Source organism: Etheostoma spectabile, chromosome 14 (genome assembly GCF_008692095.1).
Source record: "Etheostoma spectabile isolate EspeVRDwgs_2016 chromosome 14, UIUC_Espe_1.0, whole genome shotgun sequence".
Taxonomy (NCBI): Eukaryota; Metazoa; Chordata; class Actinopteri; order Perciformes; family Percidae; genus Etheostoma; species Etheostoma spectabile.
In genome coordinates this window covers 18081474-18104909 of record NC_045746.1, presented here as the reverse complement: position 1 = coordinate 18104909, position 23436 = coordinate 18081474, and the positions used below count along the sequence as shown (strand labels likewise).

Below are 23436 nucleotides of genomic sequence, written 5' to 3'. Positions count from 1 at the left end.
GCGTAGCTGATGCTAGCTGGTTGACAACAACACAGCATCAGCAGTCCTCACACAACGTGAGCTGGTGTTTGGTGTCAAAGTTAAAATTGTTATGAAATACCATCACACTGGCCACAGATGAACCCACAACTATATAGCCAGTTATTGAAAGTTAAAGACTGATCAATTCAGCGTTGTGACCCCGTCATCATGACCCCGCCCCCACCGCCCTGGAGCTCACCAGTTAAATTAAAGAAAGAGCTCAATGGCTACCACAACTAACGCCCTTGTCGCTCATTAATTGGGCTATAAACGCTCGATGAGGCCCATACAGTGGTCTCCAGACGAAGCTAAGCTAGGACCGGTTTAAAAGCAGCGGGGCAGAAGCTTGAAATAGTCGTCACACACTGGCTCTGCTCCGTCAAACACGCGCGGCCGTTTTTACCGCAGTGCACCTGCAGCATCCTCTGATCCGAGCGACAGAGGTGCCGCTGTGGGATAGGGAAAAAAAAACCTCCGTTAACTGGTACAGGACGTATTTTATTTTATTTTTGGTGGGCTGGCTCTACGATGCACTGACGCAGTTTTATTTGGAGGAGCGGAGCATCTTTTCTACGAGTGCGGAGTCATTAGATAGGTGAAATTAGAAGTATTTCCACATTCAGCTGTCATCGCAGGAGAAGACAGCATTTTTTTCTTCCGAGGAGACGACTCGAGGAGAGGAGACAGTAGGCTTTGATTTCAGTGATCCGATCAAGGATAATTATTAGACCAGATTGGTCTGCATTTAATATCGGTAGCGTGTAGCCTGTAAAAGGTAGCACTTTCTAAGTGTAGGCCTATTGTAAACATTCAATCAGTAGCTTGCATGTTGCACATAATATAAACTAATTTATTATAATATTTGTGCACCCTGTAATTTGCAAACCTAATAGAGCAGGGCATGTGGCTCCAGACCTTATGATTACTCTGTGCATCTCACATTAGACCTCAGGACAAAAAGATAATCAAATCTCAGGGTGTTGATGGGGAACACTGTGATCCACCAGATATCTGGATTGTTTCATATGCTGCTTGATAATTAAGCAGAAAACCCACCACTGGATTGCATCAGTTGAAAATACTGTCAAAAAGCAGCAATAGGCATAATCAGTAGCAATTCGGCCACTAATAGGAAACTTGCTATCTTGAGGATTGTTAAAACATAATAATCATAGAAGCCTTTGCAAATATCCGTGCATTTATTACCAAGTTGGAGGTCAGTTGAATGTGCGTCATGACGGTCATTTAAAGTTTCAACAAGTCTGTTTAGGACTGTTACTGTTACAGTTAATAACCAACTTTTTGAGGCACCTCTTCATATAAAACTATTTATTCTAAAATCCGATGACATGGAAGTATTAAGCCTACGGATCCTTTTTCTTCTGTGCTGCATATTTGGTGAGTTGACCTGATTTTCTGTAGCCTTCATAATTTGTTGCCACATCATGTTAACCTATAGTGCTTGTCTCGTTTTGTAGCAATGTCCGAGTGTCGGGGAGCGTGTGCAGAGGTGGACTCAGACACAGAGGCAGTGGCGGGCATGGGCTTCAAACTGGGCTGCATCTCCTGCAAGATGAGAAGGGAGGTGGAGGCTACTGCCACCGTCGACTGGTACTTCAGGGCGAAAGGAGAAGCAGACTTCGTCCACGTGAGTGCAAATCGTTGCTAAATAATGTCTTAGTCTGATGCCAGCACTGCACATAAGGGACCGTTCGGTAGCCGATTTGTGGAATGCACCACCGGAGGAAAGTAGGGGAGGGTCATGTCTTTTTATTCTTTGTTGAGGGGATGGTCATCCAACTTTTATAATCTAAGGGTGAGGGTCATCTAACTTTTGTATTCATGAAAACAGCAACATTTCAAAGTGGCTTGTTGGTGCATATTTGTCCATGTAGCTCCATGTAACTCTCTCAGTCTCGGCCCCCTCATCACTAGCAGATGGGTCTCTCCCTGTTTAGTCAGTCTATGGTTGTAACTAATACATCTGCTGAAAAAAATAATTGTATTCATTAGCATGATTGCTAATGGTTATCAGTACATCTTTGCCAAGTGCAAACCAGTACAGAAGGCATCAATACATTGATGTGGAGGGGTCGTGCCTTTTTCCCAATCATTTTGGAGGGTTATAGAAACATGTCTATCTGGTGAAGGGAGGGTCAAGTCTTATTTGACTTAAGACCCCAAAGCCCCTTAAATAAAAAATGAACAGTCCCTAATATAACTGACCCAGCACAGTGTGGAGAGTATAGGGACTAGGAAAGTGTATCACACTTGTCCTAGCACACATTCATCAAAACACAAGCTATTGATTTCTACATGTATTAAACCCATACCCAAGCATGCGCACACTCTCACTCTCTCTCTCTCTCTCTCTCTCTCTCTCTCTCTCTCATGCACACACACATACATACGCCCTCATCACATCATAGCGCCCAGTGCAGGTGTCATCTTGAGGTTCAGATGCAATTGTTTGTGATATTTTACACCAGAGGTCATTAAAGCTCCAGAGATGACACATGGCTGTGTTGACCTTGTGTTGGAGTGTTTGCTATGATAATGTAGCTGCATATATGGTTCAGGAAATCCGAATTAAAATTTAAGTGTGAAGAGTTTTGACTTTAACCGTTTTGACAGAAAAAAATATTTATACCATTTTCAACAAAATAGCATCACGTTTAAGAATCATCTGGATTTTTGTGATGGATGTGCAAATATCTACAAGTTTTTTTCTGTCACATCTGAATTTTGATTAACCTTGATGTCCCCAGATCTACACCTACAACGAGGAAGGCCCCATCATTGAAAACGACAACTTTATGGACCGTTTGGATTGGAACGGAACTAAGAGGAGCCAGGACATCCAGGATGGATCCATATACCTGCTCAACGTCACCTTCAACGACACGGGCACCTACCGCTGCTTTTTCAACCGAATCCTTTTCTACGAAAACTATGAAAACAGCAGAGTTATCAGCAAAGTGGTCCAACTTACTGTGGTGGCTAAAGGTACGATGAAACATTAGCACCTGAATCACAACTGAATCACAAGGAGCAGGATTTAAGAACATGCCTCGGAAAAGTTAAAGAAGTTACATTACATACACAAATCTGGAATTAGCATTTAATAAATGGCCAAATTTGAATATTAAAATGTATTAAAAAATAAAAGTGCATTGTGGCAGAGCAAAATTATATTTAAAAGGTTTGAAAACTAAACTGCCTCGTGAGGTGGTAAGATCAATCAAATTTCAGTCCGTCTTAATCACATTTAAATAAGGGCATTCTGCATTAAAGTTTAAAGGAATACATACACTCCCTCCCATATCTGCACCTTGAGCAGGGATCATCCCTCACTAGTGACAGGGATGGACACCTTGCTCATTCAGCTTCTTGTTTATATTATGTACAGTTTACCTATGAAAAACTAACCGTCAGCATATGCTCTAAAATAGATGGTACATTCTTCTTTAACTATGCATATGGCAAGAAGATAAGATCTACATTTATGTTGTAACAATAATGTAATAGCTTATTTTAATTTGATGCATATAATGTGATTTTAACATAAAAAGCCAATGTAAGGGAAGTGAAGCAAAGGTTTAGGTTATGTGCATGACTGAAGTAATGCTTAAGAAGTAGCGAGACAGAACTTAAATGTTTGTTTCCTCCATTATCAAGGTTCCTGCACTTATGGGGAGGAGTGTTGGAGAACAACAAATTGGCAGAGGGTTTTATTGTCCACTTTGACTGACAACAATAGTGAGGATACAGCCTCACTTAGCCGCAGTCATTTTGAAATAGTGGACATAGAGGTTGAGATAGAAATGCATGTTATGCATGTTATACATTAAAACCAAACCGTTCCAGATGACTGTGAAGACACAGGTAGCCTGTACAAAATACTAGAGGGAACGCCTGAAGAACGAGAACTCAGGTAGAAAATAATGCAGGCGATTACATTTTTAACCAGACAACGTTCTTAAAATGTATGAGATGTCAGCTGCAGCTGCGTACTCTCTTCAGTCTCCCTCTTGCTGAAAGAAATCCTTTCATTTGTAAATTGGATTTATCCTGAATTCCGGAATTGTTGCATTGTCAGGTTGCTTCTTTGGTTATTGTCTGATTTCTTGGCTTACGTGTGTGCAGCGACCAGAGGAACGGCTTCCATCGTGTCCGAGGTCATGATGTACGTGTCCATCATTGGCCTTCAGGTCTGGCTCCTCATAGAGATGATATACTGCTACAGGAAAATATCAGCAGCTGGGGAAGAAGCACTAAGAGAAGCAGCGTAAGTATTTGTTATTACATACAGTATGTACATGACCAATCTGCACATATGCTCATACATGTAAAAACCTCCAGTTTTGGTGACTTGGTTTTCTGTTTTATTAAAGGATTTCAGTGCTTGCTTCTTCTTCTCCTTCTTTCATAGAACAGAACAAACTCAAGGAAGCTACTGTAGCTTATTAGCATAATAGAGCCACTTTTCTTTGACCTTTCTCTGTCTCCACAAAAAAGGAATGGTTTGCAGACAGGAAACAATGGTACAAATATGTCTCTTGACAGCTAGCTTATCCGACAGTTAGCAAGTTAGTTTGCGTGGTGGGCTTTTTTGACCTCTTCAAAAACTCTTAAGCAAATTAAATACACATTGATGCATTTTGATGAGCTATTGTGAGTTTCTAGCAGTAGCATGTCTTCAGGCTGGCTAGCTTGTAAGCAGTTAGGTCGGCGATTGCTGCAAGTAGTCGCTGTGTGACCAAGCTTCAAGAAGCAAATATTTCACACAGCTGAATTTTGCTGACACTTTCTGGTGTGACTACACCGTCACTCTAAAAACTAACTTACAAACTCACTGATATGTTCAAAATAATAAATGCATGTCATGTAAATTACGTTTTGAAAAGTGTGTATTTCCCTAAAATTTTTGCCATGTATGTATTCATGCTCTATTGCTGTCACACTGTCCTATAATTTCAACTTTTACTTTGTTACATCCTGTCTTGGTTCTTATTCCTCTGCTCCACTTAGCTTGTCTTCTAACTATTTATGTTAAGATTATCAATGTTTCCATCGTATTTGTTGTTTTCACTTGTGTCTCTTTGTCATGCTCCCTCCGTCACTTGTCATGTTTTCGTCTGTCGTCCCCTCCTGTCATCTCCTCCTAGTAAAAACCAAAAATCCCTCCTGTAAGTCAAAAACTGTCCTACAACACATAGCTGTGATGTTTTGTTTTTCACCATTTTACTGTGTTACAGTTAAACATTTTGACATGGTTCACTTTGTTTTGTTCTCTTTTCCTCCTAGAAATGCTGAATATTTAGCAATAGCCTCAGAAAGTAAGGAGAACTGCGCAGGGGTGCAGGTTGGAGAATAGCACAGGTAGGTTTGTGATCCCGAGGTGAAAGTGCATGTCAGCATCATTCCCAGGTACACTGAATTCTATCCAGGGCTGGGTATACGTTTGTTTGGTCCCAGCTAAGCTGTGTCCATGTAGTATCACTGGGTATTAAAATGGTCAAGGTCTAAAAGCTGGCATTGAATACTCGCTCAGATTCATCTGAGTCTAGTTATTTGATCAGTTTTACAGTTTTCAAATAAGTATATTTGCCGAGAGTTACTGTAGTTAATGTAATTTTTCTAAAATGTCAAAGTATTCCTCTAACTACTATCCTCCCATTTTGACCAGGTGGCTCCTGTAAAAGATAACAAATTTTCTGAGACTAACTAGATTAGAAGTTCAATACAAAAATTATAAATATTTTTAGGCAAAGTTATCATGCAGCTTTTTGTGTTAAGACAACATTTTTGAGAATGGCTTCTTTTGTTAAATAAAGAAAGTGTTTTCTGGTATTTTTCTGAAAGATATGGAAGTGTCATGCCTTAGATATACCAGCTCAGATACCAGAGTCTAGGGACTCTGGTATCTGAGCTAGTATCAACAAGGAATGCCCAGCCTTAAGATACCTCTCTAAAACAAATGTGAAATACAACTGCCCTGCAATATATTGTACAGTCATGATGGTTTTCATGTTTAGTTTTTTAAATTTGTCTATTAGCAATATCTCTCCATATAACAAAATACAAGCCAACAACACCACAAATTAAATCCTCAAAAATGATCATAAAGTTTAATCGACACCTGTCTAAATCAGTTCAAACACAAACTGAACATAATAATCTTCATGAAGAAGGGATTCATTAAAGATGTGTTGTTTGGTTGCATTAGTTTTAGTTAAGTGTAACTAAACAATGAAGTGTATATTTTAGATGTTCTAGTGTTTAGTAACTGAATTTTCTATAAACACAGTGGGTTTGAATCCATTAATACATGTTGTCTTTATCTGCAGGCTTCTCCCCTGGACAAAATACATCCTTCTACCCTCTAATCTGCATGTAGAAAACTTGGAGGTAAAACTCCTCTTCATCTCAAGACTCCATTTGACCTTTTCGCTGACAAAGATCACACATGGATATTACATACAAAGGAAGCATGGTACCAGCACTGTATATAGTATTCTGCGCCAAAAAAGCACGTTCTGCTTATGCACTTATTTGAGAAACCATTATGCATTAAAGAGCCATATTGTTGTATTTTTAACGTACAGGATTTCTTTAAGTATATGTAGTCAGTCACTGGGGTGTGACGAGACACAGCTCGTGAGACAAGACACAAGATTGGGTTCTTGAGAAAAGACGATATTTTAACACTATTTTAGAGAAAACTAAAATGATGAAATATGAGTGGAAAGTCTTTCATTCAATTGAAAGACACAAAGAAAAATGGAGCATTGTGAAAGGTTTTGCCACTCAGATTGCTTCTCTCCTGTGTTACTAACCTCTTCAGACCTCTCTCCTTCCAAACCGGTCTCTACAACCTATTAATCAAAAACATATTCATATCTTACACATTAGTATCTTAATCTTTTTTTTTAGCCGTTTTTATTTTCATTACGTTATTTAAAGCACTTTAAATTGCCTCTTTGCCTAAAGGTGCTATAGAAATAATTTTGCCTTGCCTGTACAACCTCAGCCTGTCAGTCTGTAACCAGGGCATAGGAATGCTTTGGTCTTGTGCCAGTCAGTCAGGCAATAGAGAACACCTGTCTGTCTCAGAAGCACACATTAACTGCACGGCAATCTCACTATTATATTATATTGCAACAAACAGTGTCTGCGTAAAGTTTTGAAAAGTGTAACCACATCTGTCTCCGCTTTGTCTCACTGTGAGAAACTGCAGAGGCAAATATAACTCTCTGTGTGTGTGTGTGTGTGTGTGTGTGTGTGTGTGTGTGTGTGTGTGTGTGTGTGTGTGTGTGTGTGTGTGTGTGTGTGTGTGTGTGTGTGTGTGTGTGTGTGTGTGTGTGTGTGTGTGTGTGTGTGTGTGTGTGTGTGTGTGTGTGTGTGGACTGTCTTTCCAGTTGCTAGTCTTAAGATGTACTAATAAAAACTGAAAAAGTATACATGATGGAGAAATCTTCTGATTTGCCGAATAAATATTTCAGACTTGAAATGGATGGCCGTTGTTACAGAAATAACGTAGACAACTTCCATTGTTTTTTTATTTTTATGTAGCTGAAGCAGCCACCAAGAGAGTAAATAAAGCTCTATTATATCATCTTATTTGATTTAATGACAACCAATCGAATTACAAGATCTAAAATAAATAGTATGTATGGAAACATATTGTACTTGTTTGATTTATTTCCAAAGATTAGATGTGAAGATTGATACACTGTCATGTCAGCAGTTTAGGTACAGAGCTGGAGCTGAGTTGTGGAAATGGTTCCACAGAGACACTGATGCATGCCTTCGTTCCCTTTACAACTACAACTTGTCACTTTTACATTTCTGTTAGTGTATAGATGAAACAAACAAGGTAAATTTTAAATTGTGAGCTTTAGAAGTGTTAGTATGAATATCTTACAACTTTGGACAGAGCCAGATGAGCTGTTTCCCACCGGTTTCCAGTCTTCATGATAAAATAATCTAAGCTATTAACTCCAGACTCCAGCTTCATAATTATGGCACAAACAAGGGAGTGGTATTTATATTCTTATCCTCTTATTTCTATTACTATTCCTTCACAGACAACACCCTTCATCTCATCAAACCTTCAGTACATCCCCTACAGTTGTAACACACAGTCATGGCCGGGGTACTGAGGCAGGTTGAGCTGGTACTTCCTCTCTAGGCCCGGTGGCACAAACCGGCCTCCCAGGAAGTGGTATCGTCCTCGGAACAAGGAGGCAGACTTCTTGGGAGCAGTGAGAGAGATGAGCGTGTCGGGCTGCAGGCCATCTGCACTGCCCTTCTCCACATCCCAACCTTTAAAAAAACAAAAACAGATGTGTCACAATCTAATCCAAGCTTCCTTTTCTTCTTGTTAGTGAATATGCACAGTAAAGGTCGTGACAGTCAGGTCATTAGTTGGTTACAGAAGGTTTGGTCTAATGATGGCGCTCCGGGAAAAGTCAAAGGATGACCAGAAAAGCAATAGGATTCTTCCTTTTGGAAGCATAAACAAACAATTTCATGCAACTTCAGTGATTGATTCTCAAAATATTCTGGTCACACATAGATGAATGGAACCAATCACATACAATCTGATAACTGCAATTATTGAACGATTATGCTCACCAAATAACTGATACATACAAAAGGGACATTTCATATCTTACTTCAAGAATTCTAAGCATGTTTTTATGCATTATTGCAACTGCCAAATTAAAATATAATAAATTAGAAATAGTCTATTCTACACAAATGAGCAGAGACAGGTTTAAATTACAAGGTTTTTTTCTCAGCCAACTAATCATTATGAGGCCTGACTTCATGAAACTGGCCATAGTAACTATATTCTATCTTTAGCAAGCAAAGCAGTGGAACAACAAAGTTAACTCTTATATAGTTTAATATAGTTAAATTCAGAAGATTCAAATTCACTAGAAAGTATTTTTTTCCTTAGTGAAAATCCTGATTCTTCTCCTTGAGAAGTGCGGAGCATGCGAGGACTGACCTGAGGGGATGTCGACGCTGGCTATGGGGGCAGTCGTCTTCTTCAGCACGTCTAGGATGGAACCAAAAGGCTCTCGCACAGCCCCCTTAAAGCTGAAGCCAAAGATGGCATCAATCACCAGGTTGTAAGCCTCGTCAATCACCTTAGCCTGAAAAATTATTATTTTTCCAGATGAAGTGTTTTTCATTTACATACCGCCTCAAAAGACCAACAAGCATCAATGTTTTACAAAGTTAATGTGTAAAAACCCTCAACAAGTGCAAGTCAAGTCAACTTTATTGTCAATTCTGCAACATGTGCCAGACAGCAACTGAACATTTGTTTCTCTCTGACCCACGGCGCAGTTGTTAGAAGTTTCAGATCTGCAACTTGAAATTATCCGAAATGACTCCGCATCAGTTTCTGAGTATATCATTGACTGGGACGTCTGTAGTAATCAAAACTTTGAGTCTAATTCCCCCACAGAGATCATTTAGGTTTCATCTACTCTAAACTGCAGCCTCACTTAGCAAGACCTAATGATGTGTAATACAATACGTTCATAGCTTGTAAGTAAGTAAAATGCACACTCATAACACAATACACAATAGAATTGTCTTCACCACTGTGGATAACACTGCTGCATTATTGATCAACACCAAACCTCAGGCATCTCAGTCAGGAAGGGGATCTCCATTTTCTGGCACTGTGTGGTCAGGCCCTGGAACAGAGGTTTGTTTGGCCTCTTCGGGTACAAGATGGTAGGTTCGTATCCCTGCAAGAGGATGCACAAAGTGGAAGGAAACATTCTTCATAGTTTGAAAATTGAAAACAGCCACAACTTTATTCAAGAAAAGTTAATCTCCACTCTCCACAGACCGGTTTGATGAAAGTAAAAGGGTAAAGAAGGCCTTCAGATTGATTCAAATCGGCCACTGAGGATTTATTTAGCAAAGATTGTCCTTAAGTGGTCTTCTGTTAGCACTATTTACCCGCCTGAAGTCAGAATCCAGCCAAATACACTAATGGAGCAGTTATATAGTGTGCTGTGCAGCAAGGTTGGATGAATTCTCCTCTAAGATCCTTTACTTCAGTAAAAGAAGTAATAACTCATTGTAAAAGATACTCCATTACCAGTAGAAGTCCTGCATTCAAAATCTTACTTGAGTAAAAGTACAAGAGTAAAAGTATTACAAATAAAGCCTAGGGAAATTTAATTAAAAACTTTAATCGTGTAGATCCTAGACATTTCCGGAATAATTGTTAAAGCGTTATTTTTCAGTGCAATACATCAATCTTACTTAAAATATGTTCTCGAAACATGTCTGTCTTGAAAGCAGAAATAATAAGGCACTATAGCTGCACTATAATTAAGAAATAGTAGATTTTAGAACCACAAGCAAACTCTTGGTGAAAACAGGTTGAAATATTCCAACTAGATTTCAAGGACTTAATTTCAGACTAAAGTTACAAAACAAGACGGGGCTTTCTTTTCATTGAACGCATGTTTTAGAAGCTCATGATGAAAAATGATCTGCTAAATAAAATAACTAGCTATAACTGCTAAAAATAGTGGAATAAGAGTATTAAACAAACATTAAATAGGAAATACTCATGTGAAGTTTTCCACAGTTGCTGCAGAGTCCAGGATCTTACTGCCACACAAGCAAAGGACACTCACAAAGAGTTTAAGATGTCGGGCACAGACCAGGCCATCGCCTCCGTTGTTACCAGGTCCACAAATCACCAGCAGAGAAGGTCTGGCCTTGACCAGGGAAGTCAGTGGATACGCCTGCAGGAAGAAACAGACAGAACAAGCTTTATACAGCACTGCTCCACCACTGGCGTTGGACAAGGAAAAGAGGATTTTTTCTACAGCTAGAGAGATAAGACACTCAGACATCACAACTGCACTAAGTGCAACTTACACAATAGGTTAATTTACATCTTTATCAATACCAGTTAAGTAGTTGTACATTTTTATTTCCAACTTGTATATATTTAAATATTTGTTTTTGTATTCTATCCTATTTATTATTTCATGTATATTGTTTCCTAATATTTCATGTATATTCTGTCTGTGTGCTGTGTGTCTGATATTTTGCTGCTGTAACACTGTAATTTCCCATTTTGGGATATATAGAAATCTATCTATCATCTATCCATTATCCAGATTCCTGCCTTAAACCGGCCACTTACCAGCACATTGCTTAGTGGGCTGCAACAAAGACTTTTTTCAATATCATTTAATCTGGTGATTATTTTCTCTATTTGTGCATTAAATGTTAGAAACAGGTGAAAAATGGCCATTATAATTTTCCATCGTCCAAGTTAATGTCTTCAAATGTCTTGTTTTGTCTGACCAACAGTCCAAAACCCAAATATATTCAGTTTACTATCATGTATGACAAAGAAAAGCATCACATTTTCTAAAAAAAATGTCTGAAAGGATTATTCAAGTATCAAAATAGTTTTTGTCTATAAAGTAATCGATTCACTTATTAAAAGTTGCAGCTCTAGATTAACACAGTCCTTTTCATTTTTAAATAAAAGCCTCGACTGACATCTCACCTTGGCAATGGCTGTGGCACAGCTGAGTCCGGCCAGCTCCATCAGCTGGTCCACACTGAAGCCGTACTCACTGAAGAGCTCCTCGTCAACGTGCTGCGCCTCCTCCTGCCTGTGGAGCACCTATAGGTCAGTTTGGACAGTTTGCGCAAGCACGCACAGTAAATTCTTTTACTGCTCTGTGTACAAAATATAACAATTTACCCAAGATATTTGATTGTCTGGGCCATGGTGGACGCTGGTCTGCTACTAAAACAGTCCTTCTTGTGGTTGTTAGCTGCAGTGGACAGCGGACATGTCCCTGTCTGAGCAAGGACTGACGTGGCCCTTGAGGTGACCAAGAAGCCGATCCCAAACAGAGTCCGCACACTCAACATCCAGATGGATCCAAACTCCTGGAACAGAAGAGACGACAGAGATCTACCCTGAACTGATGGGAAACAAAACAAAACACTAAAGTATGACATGAAGCAAAGCCTGTAGGCTAATTGCACAACTCCATTGTTGTTGTACACTTTTCCCACTACGGAAAGCTCTGCTGCTCAGCCTATTGCTTGCTTGCATTTTTTGTTTGCTGCCTCCATCCTCCTGCCGGATCACAGTCCCTAAAGGGTTTTTGCGTCAATCATCCCTGCAGCTCCTGCTCAATATGATTCACAGTAAGAGATGAGAATAGAGTCTTGTTGCCGAAATAAATTGTATTTTAATACACAGGACTGAACTTGGTAACTAGGGTACAGTTAAACAGAATAAAAGTGCACTGAAATGATCATACCAGATAGGGCACTTTACGCTCATTCTCTATTAATCTGTTGATTTTTTTTTTAAATTTATTTTATGACTTATGAAGTGCCAGATATTAATTGGAAACATCCATTATATTTTCAGAGCCCTTTAATTTGTTAAGCAAAACACCAAACATTTGCTGGTTCCAGTTGGTCCAACATCCAAAATATTACCTTTACAATGATGTTTAACCGAGAAAAGCAAAACGCTTCTGCTGAAGATTGAACACCAAATATGTGCCATTTTTACAAGTAAAAAAACTAATTATTGAAATGTTTGTCAATCAACAAATCACTGTATACAAATCCTTTCAGTACTAATATCTAGACAACAATTAAGAAGACATGAACATTAACAATTATGTTGTTTAATTTTAACATAAAAAAGGGAAAATACTAATAAAAATCTGCCAGAAAGATACAACACTGAGAAAACTAGTTTTACTTTGTAACATGCAGGTTTATTTTATAACCTAAACCTGATTGTCCACATATTACTTGATCAACGCGCGCCATGTTGATATTATTTTATGTGAATATCTTGATGTTGTCAGTTGCACACACACCTGTATAAGCTTTACTAATTAGCAACTTTAGCAAAAAGCAAATACAGGTAGCTAACGTTAGTTAGCCATTAATGCACATGCCAGTAAAGAAAGTGTATTAAACAGTTGACTATAGACTTAAAACGCAGAAAGATTAAGTTGTACTAATATAAATGTAGTCTAATTACAGGCCAAGTTGTTGCTAGCCAACATTCTGCTCTGGCCTGACCTTTCTTCACTTCGTAACAAGTTATCAATGACACTCACCAAATGTTAGCAAGCCTTTCTTTGAAACAATTTCACACGCACGTTTTCATTTCCAAGCAATGCAGCGACACAACTTCCAGATCAATAGTATAGTGAGAAAGAGTTAGGAGTCGAGCGACAGCACTAGCTGTCTCAATAGTGTCCTCCACTTCCGGGTTTCAAAATCGTAAACAATGCTCTAATTTCAAAATAAAAGTCCTACCTCTGAAAAGAGTGGAAGAGTGTGCTGTACAAACTAATCCTTCCCTATAAAGATAGTCAATGTGGAGTTAAAAGTCCTGAGTACTTGAGCAAAAATACAGAAGATTTTTGTTGTTGTTGCAAAATGCGATTAAAATGTATCAACAAAAAAGGTACTCAATTCACAGAATGGCCCCTTTAGAGGGGTATATTACATATCATATTATTGGAGTCTCATTATTGTTGAGCATGTAAGTATCACATTAATGATTTAAAAAAAAAAAAGATTTAATCTGTAAATTAACTATAGCTGGAAGATTGATGTAGTAGTAGAGTAGAAAGCTGCCATGAGGTATCTTAAAATGGTACTTGAGTACAGTACAGAAGTAAATGTGCTTTATTTCTGCACAGAACAAGAATACCTCATCACTGTACGTATTATCTATTGTGATAGACACCTGAATAATGGAAAATATTCAACTCTTGTTTCTCTTATTTTGAATGAAGTTGGTGTATGGATGCAATAATCTGAAGTAAACATTTTTCTTACTGTTGACGTTTTAAATGTTAATGTATTAAATATAGCCTCCAGTACGGTTAAAAGAAATCAAAAATTCCCTTTTTGTGGTCTTCGATTTTTAAAAGGCAAAGGACCAACCATGCACAATGAATCAGAGTCAGTCAGTTAAATAGATTGAACACACAATTACAAAGCCTGCCCGTTACTATAATATAATATGAACTATACTGTACTTAGACGGCTATCACATCATTATTGTTGAACAAGACACATTCTGAAAAAATGTTTATTGATATGAGCAACAACAAAAATAGGATACGCCATATTCTGTAGACCTGTAGCAAGGTTGGAGTCGGATTACTTAGAAGCAAGTTCTATTCCAAATAAATGTATTCATGATATTTCCATCCCTTAATACAAATAAAAGTGACCGTAAGAAAGTATTTCATAAGCATGCCTATGTACATTAAAAAAGTGGTGTAATGTTTTATTGCATACACTATCTTAAAGATTATTAAAAAGTACATGAACTGAAATGAATAACTACTGGTAACTACAGGAATAATAACTGAAAACTAAGAGCTGAAGTGTTTCAGCGTGGATCCAGGGGCTCACATAATTGGACAGTTCTCCATTCTGGCTCCAGTCTGAGAGAAAAGATTGATAACGTTACAATCACCACGTATACATCAATTAAAAAAAATCCATTTGGCACTTTGATCTGTAAACACAGAAAAACACTCTTGCTTCAGCCTCCAAGAGGAGCTGCGCTATTTGAAAGTTTTAAAAGGAAGTCATGTAACAGCTGTATGTGTTGCAGTGCCCACCTTGCGAGGAGTGCTGGCGCTGAACACGTAGGAGTGCGGCAGTAGACCCTCAGAGATGCCTCCGCTGCGGAAGGAGCGGGAGGCTGAAGTCATGGAGCAGTTGCTGGATTTGTCTGAAGGAAGTCCGCAGGAGCCGCAGAGCACTGTGCGGCTCCGCAGGTTGTACTCGCTGTCCCCACAGGTGCTGTGAGCCACCTGCTGAGGAAAAGAGACAGATTCAGTGTTAATATCAGAGCATTTAATATGAACACACTGGAAATCGTCTAATACATCTCGTGCATGTGCATTGTCTGGTTGTTGTAGTCCTGTGGGGAGAACTCTGAAGGCCCATAGGAGAGAGCTCCAAAAGATTATTGAAAGGGGATGCAGAATTAAATGCTAAACTTGATGAAACAATTAGTTGATCAACAGAAAATGATATCAAACACTATTGTGATAATTGATTATTCATTTGAGTCATTTTTTAAGCAAAAATGCTAAATATTCCCTGGTTGTTGCGTCTTAAAGTGTAGCTTTGCTGTTTTTTTATTTATTTGATATCTTTGGGTTCTGGACCATTGGTGTTACATAATAAGCCATGGGAATATGTCTCTTAAGGCAATTGTATTTGTGGACATTGTGATGGCCATTTTTCACTATGTTCAAACATTTCATAGACAAAGTAATGAATTAGTTGGTACAGAAAATAATCGGCAGAATTATCAATAATAAAATGTACCAATAATTATATATAATTATTTTTTAATGGAGTGGTAATGAGTGGCATAATATATTACGCTAAAATAAAATTTTAGCAGTAGGGTACTGCACTTAGATTGATTGTTTTTGAAGTGTTAAACAGAAGATTTAATGTTTCTGGATTTCTGAAAAGCAATGTTTAGTGTTCAAGGTACACCAGCTCTATTTATTATGAAAATTAGGCAGCTTGTGAATGTTGCTAAATGTTTTTTGGTCCTGCAGACTTTTGTCTTATTACATACTATGTTATCAATAAAATATCTCTCACCATGTCATCATCTTCTTCTTCAAACTGTGTGCGGGTGACCTTCCTCATTGCCATTTCCTGGAGGACAAAGTAAGATTGTATTTATTTATATATTCTTTAATTAATATATACATTGTTTGCCCATTTCTGAGGCAAAACTTAATGTAACCATAGTATTTTAGGCTTAACTGAAGTACTACATGTTTGAGTGGTACATTTAAAATACCTCTCCATTGGCACTGATCAGGGTGGTCTGGAACAGGTCTCCAGTGCCCCAAGAGGGCTGAGTCTTCCACACCAGGTCAGAGGGAGGGTTGTGGGTTCCACCAGCACCAGAGGCCCAGATCTGTCAGCCATGGTAAAGGTACAGCAGGATGAGGTATTTGTAACTGTGTTTGTCGCTGTGTTGATTTGTGACTCTGCTAAGTAAAGGGGTTTCTTACCGTGACCCTCTGGCCGGCCTTCAAGGTGAATTTTACCGGGAACTTGAAGATGATAGGAGCCCCAGATCCCACCTGCCGCTTCAATTGCCAGTTCCCCAAGTTCTGATCCTGACGGTTGGATAAAAAGATGGCAGTTCTTTTTTAAAGTGTCAAATCCTCCAAGTAAAATCTGGCCTCAAATAAAAATGTCAGAAAACTGTGGACAACATGCCTGTATTGACCAACCACAACGTGTGCAACTTTAGCAGAAAGACTAATTGGTTTCCACACACAGGGTTTCTCAGCTTATGTTATATTACATTATATCCCATCATTTTGTTTTTCTTCTCACCTCGTCTGATTTGTTGCTGAGTCTGACATATTTCCCGTCCAGGTCCACCTCGTCCACAGTGACCCGTCCGCTGGCTGAGGCCTGCTGGGTGATGCGAGTGCGGGCCACAGCTCCACCTGCAATGCTGGAAGCCTCGCTGTCAGTGTCGTTGGGTCGGCGCCTCTTGGCAGGAGAGCTCTGCGCGTTATAGTGGACTGATCGAGAGAGAGCTCCTGAAGTAGAGGAACGACTTCCTGTCATTTTGGTGGGCGGGGGGCTGGGCGAGAGACGCAGCCTGCAGGGACAAAAATCAAAAACATGATGTTTATTAACCGGGGAGGAGAAAAGTGTGAGAGACAGCGGAAGAGGTATGACCGACAACTGTGAAGCAAAGACGGAATCACAATTAAATTACTGCAAGACTCTTATCTTATTGAATGCACTCATTGTGAGGGGCCAACATACCTCTGCTCCTCCCCTTCCAGCAGCTTCCTGTAAGCGCATATCTCCATGTCCAGAGCCAGCTTTACATCCAGAAGTTCCTGGTACTCATCCAGCTGCTGTTGCATTCGCTGCCTCATCTCGGCCATTTCTCTGTCTTTCTCCCCCAGCAGGCGACGGGTGTTGTCCCGCTCCCGAGACAGGGCGTCCTCCAGGTCCCTTACCTTCGCCTCGCGGGCCGCCAGCTAGATCACACAGAAGAATCCCAGTTATTTCCAGATCAAAAATGAGACAAATTTAAAACATTCAGAGGAATTACTACCCACATGCAATACAAATACAATGTATTAATTGAAATAATTTTGGGTGAAGATGAGGGCTAACTGACATTTTAGCCGCATGATGAGTGTTATACTGTGTCTGTGTTTTTAAGCTCAACCAAAAGATGGTGAGGAGTGTCTATTTATTCTTAGAAAATAAAAAATAAAAAACAGGGAAATCTGATTGATATGTGAAAATGTAACATTACATTATGTGCAACAAGAGCACAACTAAACTTTTAAATGAAGTATTGAACTTTATATAGAGAATTCATTTTTTATGTCTTAATCTCTGTAAATCTTTTGGTTTATGTTGTTCTTTAAAATAAGGAAAAATGTCAAATTCATTGATCAATTCATGATGCAATGCATTATGCAAACAAGCATAAGGCTTAAGTCACGACAAGAACCCTGAGTGTGATGCTCATTTCAGTTCACCTGTTTCTGCAGCTGGCTGAGCTGAGAGGACATGGTCTCCAGGCGGGTTCGTGTCTGCTGGAGCTCCTCATGTGCTGCTCCAACCAGGTGGCTGCTCCTGTCCGCTGACTGACGAGCATTTTCCAGCTGACAGAGAGAAGCAGCAAGGTAGAAAATGACCAAATCATTCAATAATTACGCTGTAGTCTGACCTTTTGTGCTTAGGACGTATTTGTGAAACTGCATGGCTGAGGCAAATCAGAACTGTCCTATCAAAACATGTAATGCGTTCCTATATTATGATGTGTTTTTTTTAGCTTATAACAATACATTGATGGTTTACCTTGGAATTGTAGGTCTTCTCAATCTCATCTTTGAACATTTTGACCTGCAGTTCGTGCTGGCTACGCATGTCCATCAGTGCCTCGGACAACTTGCTTTCAAAGTCCTGCTGGTGGCCGTTGTCCAACTCGATCATACGGGACTCATGACGTCGCTTTGTCTCCCGTAGTTCCTGTTGGAGGATTACAAAAACATTTTTTTAATGGTGTTTTTTTTTTTTAACTAATGTATGAACAAAAGAAGTGGGGAAAGTGAAAGTTCCTTTTGGAAATGATGAATACATGATAAGAACTTTTCTCAGTCTAACCTCAGAGTGGAGGTTCCTCGAAAACTCCAGCTCCTCTTTGAGGGTCTGGATGCGATTCTCTCCATCCACCCTCCTCAGCATCTCATCCTGCAGTTGCTTCTTGGCATCAGCCAAACTGGTTTCCAGCTAAGAAAGGACAGGAACGGATTATTAGTACTAAACAGAGCACAAAAAATCACATAAACAGGCAGCAGAGTGCAGAAATGTGCAGTAAATAAAGTTAGAGGGCAGGAGAGTCATGAGACTCTTTAATCAAAATTGAAGAGTTTAAGCAGCCATGACAGAAAAGCTGACACACATCAATACTAAATATTACATTTTATTTTAAATCCTGGGCTTAGTGAGGCCCTTTCAAAACTCAAATGGAAAAACTTCGAAGTAAATAGCAAGTGGTAAAGGCAAAAAATAGGATTGTAACTGGATCTTTGATAAGCTGGCATTTATTATCCCAAAGTGGAAAACACAGAGGACGATGAGGGTAAAGCCAAGAGGGGGTGAGCTTGTAGGATAACTGCAGAAAGATTGACCCCAGATGTGTTTCCACTGAGCTATAAAGTGAGCGTGGGTTTAGGTATACCTTGGCATTCTGCGCCTTCAGGTCCCTGTTTTCCACCTCGAGGTTACGCTTCTCTCCTAGAGCCGTGGTCAAGGACGCATCTTTGGAGTTCAGCAGAGCTTCCAGGTCTTTGAGCCTCAGCAACGCTCCAGCCAAATCCGACTCCTTTTTGGTGTTCCTGCAAAGGCAAAAAGAGTCTCAGATGTTTCATCTTGCTGGATGTGTTTTCAGAATTTATAGAGGATATTCCAGTACATAGATTAGGGGAGACATCCATTTTGCTTTGTAAGTTAAAAACCAAGTGGAAACTGAATTACTACAGTTTCCTTCACGCAGTCTAATGAAGAAAATATGAGCTATTTTTGAATGAGGATGTAGACCGGATAGAAACGGGAAAGACCTTGGTGCATATGACTCATAGGCCACAATAATCTACGTCCAATCCCATGTATGTGGTAGACACAGACCACAGCCGTTGGTGTTTAGCTGAGGCGCTGCCATGGCAACGGCTTGGCTTTGCCAAACACACGTTGGCCGTTGTCTCAATATTTATGGAAAAATAATGGAGGCAAGAGTGGAGCCCTCTACACACTGCCACGTATTGTGTGCATAATGATTACTTTAGTGAAGGAGGAGAAACTGGGGAAAGAGTTAGTCATCAAGCTCTGGATGTGGCAGCATGGGAAGGAGTCGGAGTAGAAGTCCAACGTCAAACTGCAGTGAGCAATGAGGAGGGTATGCTGAAGCTAGGGAGTGGCCCTGGCAGCAGGGAAATTAAGCATCTGCTATTAAAAGCTAATGCGTAACTGTGTTCTGCCGCTGTAGATCACATGCAGAAATGTTTTTCGATATTACCCCTGTAATCACAAACTCTCATGCATGCTTTAATGGACAAATGAAGAACGATTTTGTGCAACATGGGGATTTCAGAAGCCTTGAGGCAACTGTTTCCTCTCATCGGATAAACAGAATATCTTGTTCAGTTGAGTCTTTACATTACTCATATTATGCTTTTTGGCTTTTTCCCTTTCCGTTATTGTGTTATATATCTTTTTTGTGCGTGTTGTAGGTTAACAGAGTGAAAAAGCCCAAAGTCCACCCCGAAGGGACTTTTCCATCTTCTAAAGAAAACACTGTTTCCAAACTGCTCCAAACAGCTCTGTTGTCGTTCAGCCTTTACTTCCGTGACAAGCGTGCGTCATAGTACGTGTCCACTGTCAGCGTCATTTCCCCGCTTCCCACTCATTTACATAGGAGCAGCCGCGCAATGCATTCTGTCTGCGTCGTGGGGACTTTGGAGAAGTGGGGCGCCTCTCAAAAGCTGACGGAAATCTTTTAAACTGACCTTTGTCGAGCCGAAATGAAAACGTATTCAGCAACTGTTTGGCCTATTTCTCTCTTAAAATGTTTTCAGAAACACGTTTCGGTGAACCATTTTTCGTGAAATACGAGACTGCATTCTGAACGAGCCGTTGTTATGGTCAGTTTAAAAATTCGTCCAACCAGCTTGCTTGTCGGTGGTCAGTGGAGATAAACTGGTGGCAAACCCAAGCGTGCAATGCTGGGAAGCGGGGCGATCCTATCCGTGAAAACTAAAAACCTTTATAATCTTGGAAAAGCAACACCCTTTTTACTCTGTTTGCTCTTGTTACCTGTAACCTTTCTACATTTATATTGTAAGTACAATCCAAGACGGTTACGTAGCCTAATTATGATTATAAAGATAGATTATGTCACTTTAGCTGGCCACAAGTGATAATTATGGGACAAGATAGTACATGCTTAAACAGTAGTGTAGATATGTGTCGTAAGTACAGAAAACTGACTCAGTAATATCAGTTACATAGAGATATCTATCTAAGGTTTGCCAACATTAGCCACCATACTGGTCATACCAGACCAGGTGAGGATGCAACAGCAAAACTCCTGAGTCTACTGTCTTCCTCTTTGACTTTTGACGATTGAATTGAGTAAAGGTGCTTTTATTTATTTTTTTGCTTAGGAACTCAGCTTTTCATTTCAACTGGAATATTGTGTTATTTCGTCTTTTAAAAGTTACATAGTCTCACTTTAACTGTGCAGGAACTACATCTCATAGATGGATATGGGTGTTTTTTTAAGGAATTCAGGGCCTCTCATGGGCTGAGACACAAGAACTTGCCCCACGCAACGCTTTTCAACATTACTACTGTTACAAATTTTTTTGTATTTTTTTTTTCTCCACTAGCACACACATGCATACATTGAAAACATACTGTAGAAATAGCTGTCAGATATAGATTTTGGACCGGAGTGATGCGCTGCAACCCACCTTGCTTTCAGCTCCTTGTAGTCCTCTCGCAGCTTGGCCAGCTCCAGCTGCAGGCGTGCTCGCTCTTTGGCCACCGAGTCCAGAGTCTGACGGGCATCGGCCAGCTCGGTCTCATAGGCGGCCTTCAGGCCCGTCAGCTCCCGGCTGACCTCGGTCTCTGACTCGGTGATGCGCACACGCAGGGCGGCGTTCTCGGTCTCCAGAGAGCGCACCTTGTCTATGTAGACGGCCAGGCGGTCGTTGAGGTTGCACAGGTCATCCTTCTCCTGGAGCCGGGTGATACGGTTCGGGGACAGTGGTGTGTTGGCACCTCGGGGAGTGTTCTTCGGTGTCGCCATTTCACTTAAATCCTTTCATAAACACACGATTATCTACTCAGTTATTCTGAAATTATATTTTTTTCATGCATACTGGCATTATAGTGTAGCCTATACTTAATACGATAAAAACACAACTTTGGAGGAATGGAAGAAGTTGGCCATGCAGTTCAGTCTACAAATCTACATTCACATTTGTTATTAATGAAATAAATCCAGTAAATAATGAAAAGCATGACTAACACATCCATAAAAGTGGATTTTTACTTTTAAGAAAAATTGTGGATCTGTGAGCTTCCATAGTCAAACATAGTCATATCTACAAGTTTAGAATTTCAAAGAAAACATAATTCATTTTAAAGTGTGCAGTTTCCAGAAGCTTCCAACTTTTTTGAGTGTATAACACAAACAAAAGACAGAGTATAATCAATCAAAAGACATGGGAGGGGTTGTCGACTCCACCCAAAGATCAAAGTTAAGTCTCTGCACAAAAAGATGTCAACTTTGTCAGGAAATCTTACCTTTTTAAAGTTGGTCAGAAGAAGATAAAACTCTGCTCCGAGGATATTCTAGACTTCTCTGTTAGTTTTTATTATTTTGTGATCAGTTTCTTTCTTAGTTCTCTGACCCTCCTCTGTCTGTTCAGTTATTCAGTTACTGTGCTGTCTGCAAATCCATCTGTGGGTGCCCATATAGGAAAGAATGAGATGGGAGGAGAGGAGAGAGGTTGGCCTCAAGTTTGACATTGGTTGGTGCTTGTTCTCTCTCTCTCTCTCTCTCTCTCTCTCTCTCTACCAACTGTACTGGGTGTGTAATCTGAATGAATGAGTCACCCTCTAGTCAAATAAATGCAAAATGTCACTTGATACATAGCCTGCCATTTCAAGCAGTTCTATTTCCTGAGAGCTGAGTAGTAATTTAAAGTGATTGACTCAAGCCACAGTGCTCAAACTTCTCCAATGAGTTCAAATGAACAAGTTCTATAAGACGTTTCAGATAGTTTTAACCCTTAAATACAGTACGGGAGGAGGTACTGACTTGAGATAAACAGGCTAGCAGACCCCAGTACTGTATTGCTGGTTTTCTTCTGCAAAGATTTTGTAACTAATTTAAATCTAAGCGGCGTGATGGTGAGCCAATCATTACAAACAAACAGCACATTTTGAGGAAATGTGTAGATGCACACTACATCTATACTTATTTCCATTTGAAGGCATGGTGCAGCCATATAAATAATAAGGATTCATTTTATTTCTATGGGTGCAGCCCTAAAATAGTCTTGGGTTTGAATATTTTCTAACTTTTTATTTTAGTTTACTGTAAACACCATATACTGTATTTCAATGAAAAGTTTCAACAAGATGATGCAGCATTTAGCCTTCTCTGTGTGATCATGTCAGACGGTGCATTGATATTTATTTTCCAACTTTGAAGCTATGGGAAATAAAAGATAAACACTGGATGTTAAGGGGTCAAATACCTATTTCTTTAAATGAAAATATTGTATTTAATACATATTTCTATCAGATGATCTGGCACACCCCAATTGCATTTCCTTTCTTTTGAAAATGTTATGTTTACTACAAGGACGTTTGGCTGTGTAATTACTAATTAACAATAAATATTTATTATCAAGAGGTAATATTTTTGAAAAAAATTAAGAGTTTAAATGTGTTATTGAATATTTTAGACCCTGCTGCTGTGAAGGTTTTTGAGGGGTAGGGCCTCAGTGAGACAGATTTCCATTTGGAAGATTTTCGCAGAATTGAAATGATCAAAGTACTCGATATTTCACAATGTCAGAAAGAAACAGAATTGTGTTCAAATACTTTATTTTCTTTCTTTCTTTCTTACCCTTTAAATCATCAGATTTACAGTGCCTGACTGTTTCCTGGTGCTTTAATGTGGGTTGTTATTACACTGAACAACAGAAAGTAAAGTACACATTTTCAATTCAATACTTGTTTACTTAAGCA

At 39.5% G+C, this 23436-nt stretch overlaps 3 protein-coding genes across 6 annotated transcripts; 1 reads left to right on the top strand and 2 right to left on the bottom strand.

The window, feature by feature from the left end:
- The first annotated feature begins 258 nt into the window (after positions 1 to 258).
- On the top strand, positions 259 to 7378 carry scn1bb (sodium channel, voltage-gated, type I, beta b). Of its 2 annotated transcripts, none has more exons than XR_004335037.1 (6): positions 259 to 1419; positions 1500 to 1669; positions 2790 to 3027; positions 4168 to 4309; positions 5329 to 5451; positions 6372 to 7378. XR_004335037.1 is itself a non-coding variant. In XM_032536010.1 (6 exons), exons 1-5 carry the CDS (start codon positions 1371 to 1373, stop codon positions 5396 to 5398), a joined length of 669 nt encoding a protein of 222 aa, XP_032391901.1. In that variant the 5' UTR covers positions 259 to 1370; the 3' UTR covers positions 5399 to 5403; positions 6372 to 7339. The 2 variants fall into 2 exon arrangements, 1 of the variants encoding a protein (XP_032391901.1); XM_032536010.1 differs by having other exon boundaries at positions 5329 to 5403; positions 6372 to 7339.
- A 330-nt stretch (positions 7379 to 7708) lies between these two features.
- Positions 7709 to 13351, bottom strand: naxe (NAD(P)HX epimerase). Of its 2 annotated transcripts, none has more exons than XM_032536008.1 (7): positions 13185 to 13351; positions 11792 to 11982; positions 11591 to 11699; positions 10701 to 10811; positions 9684 to 9794; positions 9041 to 9188; positions 7709 to 8349 (listed from the first exon to the last, which is right to left on the bottom strand). In XM_032536008.1, exons 2-7 carry the CDS (start codon positions 11962 to 11964, stop codon positions 8150 to 8152), a joined length of 852 nt encoding a protein of 283 aa, XP_032391899.1. In that variant the 5' UTR covers positions 11965 to 11982; positions 13185 to 13351; the 3' UTR covers positions 7709 to 8149. The 2 variants fall into 2 exon arrangements, with proteins under 2 accessions (XP_032391899.1, XP_032391900.1); XM_032536009.1 differs by having other exon boundaries at positions 13263 to 13298.
- An 805-nt stretch (positions 13352 to 14156) lies between these two features.
- Positions 14157 to 22240, bottom strand: LOC116701952 (lamin-A). 2 transcript variants are annotated; one of them, XM_032536002.1, is made up of 13 exons: positions 21982 to 22240; positions 21144 to 21493; positions 18854 to 19010; positions 18277 to 18402; positions 17971 to 18141; positions 17649 to 17774; positions 16915 to 17135; positions 16471 to 16744; positions 16140 to 16247; positions 15923 to 16042; positions 15718 to 15774; positions 14712 to 14909; positions 14157 to 14531 (listed from the first exon to the last, which is right to left on the bottom strand). In XM_032536002.1, the coding sequence occupies exons 2-13, from the start codon at positions 21479 to 21481 to the stop codon at positions 14496 to 14498; spliced, it is 1932 nt and encodes a 643-aa protein (XP_032391893.1). In that variant the 5' UTR covers positions 21482 to 21493; positions 21982 to 22240; the 3' UTR covers positions 14157 to 14495. The 2 variants fall into 2 exon arrangements, with proteins under 2 accessions (XP_032391893.1, XP_032391894.1); XM_032536003.1 differs by having other exon boundaries at positions 14712 to 14906.
- Between the last annotated feature and the right edge of the window lie 1196 nt (positions 22241 to 23436).